This window comes from Mastomys coucha, unplaced genomic scaffold (assembly GCF_008632895.1).
Source record: "Mastomys coucha isolate ucsf_1 unplaced genomic scaffold, UCSF_Mcou_1 pScaffold11, whole genome shotgun sequence".
NCBI lineage: Eukaryota > Metazoa > Chordata > Mammalia > Rodentia > Muridae > Mastomys > Mastomys coucha.
Genome location: NW_022196893.1, coordinates 12,910,033 through 12,915,132, shown reverse-complemented (window position 1 = coordinate 12,915,132; position 5,100 = coordinate 12,910,033). Strand labels below are relative to the sequence as shown.

The window sequence follows — 5,100 nt, the reverse complement described above, 5'->3', positions numbered from 1 at the left end:
CCCCCCGTCTCTTCTTTCACCTCAATCTCCCTTGCTAGTCTTGAGCTCCTGAACAGGTTTCCCATCCCTACTGTGACTACGCCCCCACGAAAGCCCACGCACGCATGCCTGCATGTCAACTATTCCCCTCAGCAAGCTTCCCTAGCACAGCTACAATTCCTCCAAGCCCCGTCGGTGCTCAAGGTCTCAATGGAATCCTACAGTTCCCTCTCTGCTGCCTTCGCAGAGGCCATGCCCCAACATCTGAGAGTTTCTTATCAACACAGTTGACATTTCTTAACCCATGACTAGTTATTTCTACTTTGAAATGTTCACCAATTCCCTTCCTAACATTCCAAAAAAATATCAGATGACAAGACGGGATTTGTGACACACGCCTTTAACCCTGGGACCTGAAAGGCCTTTGTGCATTTCAGCCTAGTCTGATCTACAGTGGACACAGCAGGTCCTACTATGTGCACATGGGAAGCACTAATTGGACTAGTAAGTTTTTGTTTTTGTTTTTTTGTTTTTGTTTTTAAAAAAAAAAAGAGTACATGGAAGCCAGAAGGGAAATGTGAGGGGAGGGGAGGGAGGTTTTGAAAGAGGTGGGCACCCGGGTGGCTATAATCAAAACACACTGTGGACACACATGGAATCCTCAAGAAGTAAAACTTTTAAGAGGACGGGCCAGTAAGATGGCAGTGGGTAAGGAGCATGCTGCCAAGCTTGGCCATTTGACTTTAACCCCCTGAACCCACATGGGAGAAAGAGAGAGCCGACTCTACAAGTTGTCCTTTGACCCCTTCACTCAAATGGGGGTACAAGAGTGGGCAAATGCATATCCATAAACTGAATAAATGTTAAAAAAAAAAAATTTAACTTCTGGGGAGATGGCTCAGTAGATAAACTACCGGTTGTACAAGTGTGAGGACCTAAGTTCTAATCCCCAGAACCTACAGGAGGCTGAGCGTGGTAGTGCAAGCCTGTAAGCTCAGTGTCCCTCCTTTGCCAGGATGGAAGGCAGATGAAATGCTTGGAAGGAAGGTTGGAGGCCAGAAAGCTGAAGCAGGGTCAAACAAAACGAGAGATACTGTTGCAAAGAAGATGAAAGGCAAAGCCTGATGCCTGAAGTCACACTGTAATGGCCACAGGACACCACAGCACGCCTGTGCCTGAAGTCACACTGTAATGGCCACAGGACACCACAGCATGCCTGTGCCTGAAGTCACACTGTAATGGCCACAGGACACCACAGCACACCTGTGCCTGAAGTCACACTGTAATGGCCACAGACACCACGGCACACCTGTGCCTGAAGTCACACTGTAATGGCCACAGGACACCACGGCACACCTGTGCCTGAACCTGTGCCTGAAGTCACACTGTAATGGCCACAGGACACCACGGCACACCTGTGCCTGAAGTCACACTGTAATGGCCACAGACACCACGGCACACCTGTGCCTGAAGTCATACTGTAATGGCCACAGGACACCACAGCACACCTGTGCCCACAATCACAGGCACACACACCAAAAAACGATAATGAAGCCAAATCCAGACTCTGGCATTACTTCAAGAGAATGACACTGATATTCTTCCAAGAGGCTTTACTCCGCTACCTAATTTAATTAGGCTATCTCAGTCACTATTATAAAATATCCCTTTTTTATTTATATAGTATCCTGTTAAAACTGTTAAAATTTTTTGGCAGTATCAGGAATTGAACCTAGGACCTCACATATGCTAAGCAAGAGTTCTATTGTTGGCCAGGCAGTGGTGGCGCACGCCTTTAACCCCAGCACTTGGGAGGCAGAGGCAGGCGGATTTCTGAGTTTGAGGCCAGCCTAGTCTACAGAGTAAGTTCCAGGACAGCCGGGACTATACAGAGAAACCCTGTCTCAAAAACAAAAACAAAAAACAAAAAAAACCCAAAACAACAACAACAACAAAAGAGTTCTATTGTTGAGCTACACACCCCCTCCCCAGCACTCTTATTTTTTAGTTTGAGGTGAGGGTCTCACTAAGTTACTTGGGCTGGTCTTAGAAGCTGAGGTGGTTTGTGCTCTACTGTGCTCATCTGCACTGTCTTTGTGGTAGTAGGTATCAAACTCAGGACTTTACGAATTCCAGGCAAGCGCCCTGCCATGGAACTATATCCCCAGGTCACTGACCATTTATTTTACCCAGAAGAAACAAGAACTTAAAGCTCTCTGACTGAGAAGAGACCCTGTTGGTCTTGGACTCACAGGTCCCTGACCTTCTGAAGGCAGCTGTGAGACTTCTAGGCTGAGTTACAAAAGTGCCTTCAGATCCTCTCTCCTCTCCTCACCTTGGATGCACGTGGGCTGCTCACATTGATCCAATCACAGAAACTAGACCTAATACCAGTTAGTATCCTGTCCCAGGTACTCAGACAGGAATTCCACAGTGAGCATTCTCACTGTCCCAAGTGCTGTTCTAGGTGCAAAGAACTGTGGGAAGGGAAGGAAAGGTGGTTTATCCCCTTGTCTCCCCACCCCCACACCCAAGTAGCCTGCTCAGGAGAACAGAGGGCTCAAGGGACACTTTCTGACTAGACCGCTGTCCTTTGCTTTGTTCAACTGGTTCTTCTTGTCCTTTAAGGACAGTGGCTACCTTCTCAGTGTTATCTTTCTGGTAAACTGGCCTTAAAGGACACTTCCTCACCTCTGACTTTCACTTACTGCTCTATGCACATACAAGCCCTGTGGTCCTAAAACACCAGCCTTATTTTACAACTGAGATATCAAAGCCAGCTCCTGGGGCAAAAACACTTTCCAGACTAGGCAGAGGCCTATGAAACTACTAACCTGACTGCTGTGGTTTCTGGACTATACATTTTATTTATACATAGACTTAGCAATCTATAAGGTTAATATTAACCACTAAGATGGTTTAATAGATGGAAAACTTAGACAAATAAAGATCATTACAAAATATAAGTACAAAATAAAAACCTCACATGAATTTTTTTCTTGTGCCCCTGCTGGCAGGCAGTTTTAGACCTCCTTCTTACTGACTAGGGAACACTGGGAAAGCTAATGAACTGTGATGGGCTTCAACCTCAGCACCAGTGAGGGGAGATGGCCAGTCTGATAGTCATCTTTATCTCATAGGGCTGTGATAAGGATTGAGAACCTGTGTGAGTGCTTAAACACTGTGTCTTGTACCCAAGTGCTCAAAACACACTGGCCACTCCCGTGTTCCAAGGCGTGGCCCATCCCAGTCGTTAACCCATCTTTGTGTTTACCAATACTATGGTTATAAGTGGAACTTCGATTACAGAGGCTTGTCACACTCTCAGGATGACCAAAATGAGAAGGGCGAACCAAATGGAAAAAATGCTACAAAAGCAAAACAGGAACGTGGCAAACACCTTCTTCCTACACAACAGAACCTTCTACTTGTTTCTTTACCGGCAAAGCGAGGACGTAGCCATCATGTATGCCAGCAAGGTTAGAGATTCTAAGTGTAGTAACACTCCATAAACAGAGTCATTACTTAGGAGTTCTGACCTCTCTAAAGTAAGTGACCTTAGACAAAACCTACAAAACTGAGTGATACCTATTCGGTGGGATTGAATAAATCAAATAACACAAAGTATTTGGAACTGAGAACTCAGAAGAGCCAGCCTACTGAGAATGACTGAATTACTAGCCTATTCTTCTCAAAGGTAGAGTGGAAAGAAACTAATACTGGCTCAGAAACAGAAAGAACTGGGCTTTGTTAACCAGCATGATGACCGCGGGCAAGTCTGGGACCCTCTCCAAACCTTCTTTCCCGTGGCTGAAAAGTGAGAGAATTTTAAGAGAGGATCCCTGGGCTCCTACCAGTTCTTCCACTTCGATGTTAAGGCCGCCGAAACAAAGGCTACCCGCTCCCTAGTCTGTACCCGAGGGACCACAACTCAAAATTCTTGCTGCTCAACTCCTTTTGCAGTGCTGGAGCGCCCGGATCCCCATCCAAGGCCGCCACACTCTGCGGTCTCTGTCCACTCCATCAGTAACTTGCTTGTGCAGCTGTTGCCCAAAGTTTTCCAGAGCGCCTGGAGACCCGGCTGTCAGTCAATCCCGAGAAGAGCGGGGGCGTGGGGAGCGGAGCCGGGGAGCGCCGTCCGGGAAATCCCGAAGCCGCTCCAGCGGCTAGGCAGGGAGTGACAGGTGCGACGCGGGACGCCGGCGAAGACGGGACAAACCCGAGCGCGTGTGGGTGGGCGCGCGCGCGCGCGCTCGAGGGAGGCGGCCGCCTCGCCTTCTCCGCTGGCAGCACTCGGGCGGGACGCCCCCAGTCCCGCTTCAGGCCCCGCGGCGCCCGGGGCTCCTCGGCCACCCGGAGCCCTGCGTCACGACTCGGGCTCAGACTCGGGAGCAAGAGGAAATTGGGAATCTCCCCGGCTGCCCGGCCGGCGGGTCCCTTCCCGCGCACGCCGGGGCGATCGCGGTGTGGGCGCACGCGCACCCGCGAGCGCCGCCGTAACCCCTTCCTCCCCGCGCGCCCCCCGCACTCCCACCCAGCCGCCGCTCACCGTCGATGTCCCCGAGAGTCAGCTCATCGCCCAGCTCCGTGAGGGTCTCCATGGTCTCCAGAACGCCCAGCTCGCTGCTCTCATCCATCGCCCGGCTCGGCGAACAGTCCCCCGTGAGGTCCAGCTCAGGGAGACGCGGAGGCGGGACCGCCGCCACCGCCCATGACACCCGACAGCCCCCACCTGGTACCGCCTCACCGCCCCGTGCCAACCGCCGCCATGTTTGAGCTGCGCCCCGACTCCACGGAAGGGGCGGGGCAGACTTCCCCCGCCCCGGGCCGCGCCCACCACAGCCCCGCCCCGAGCCTCCGCACCCCCATGTTTGTTGTCAATGGGACCAGGCTGGCGTTGGCCAATCGGCGCGCGAAGCGGCTCATGGGGTGATGGCGCGTCATCGATCAGCAGCTCAGATTTGCATAGCGGGACTCCGCCCCACGCGGCAGCGGAGCGCCAGCCTAGAGTAGCCGCCGGGTCTCCGTCCCAGCCTTCCTCTGGTTTAAAGGAGCCGCTACTTTTCCGTTGGATCAGCTCCAGGAGCAACTTTGTCAAGAGTCCGGAAATAGAAGGGTTAA

The 5,100-nt window shown here is 51.5% G+C and overlaps 1 protein-coding gene across 2 annotated transcripts in view; it reads right to left on the bottom strand.

Moving 5' to 3' along the window:
• The window catches only part of Srebf2 (sterol regulatory element binding transcription factor 2), a 60,858-nt gene extending 56,067 nt beyond the window's left edge, over nucleotides 1-4,791 (bottom strand). The window contains exon 1 of one of the 2 annotated variants that reach the window (XM_031350381.1): nucleotides 4,529-4,791. In XM_031350381.1, coding sequence (XP_031206241.1) covers nucleotides 4,529-4,616 — 88 coding nt within the window. In that variant the 5' untranslated portion in view covers nucleotides 4,617-4,791. Of the gene's footprint in view, nucleotides 1-3,833; nucleotides 4,442-4,528 lie in introns of those variants that run through there. The other variant, XM_031350389.1, reaches the window with a different exon arrangement.
• Nucleotides 4,792-5,100: the final 309 nt, after the last annotated feature.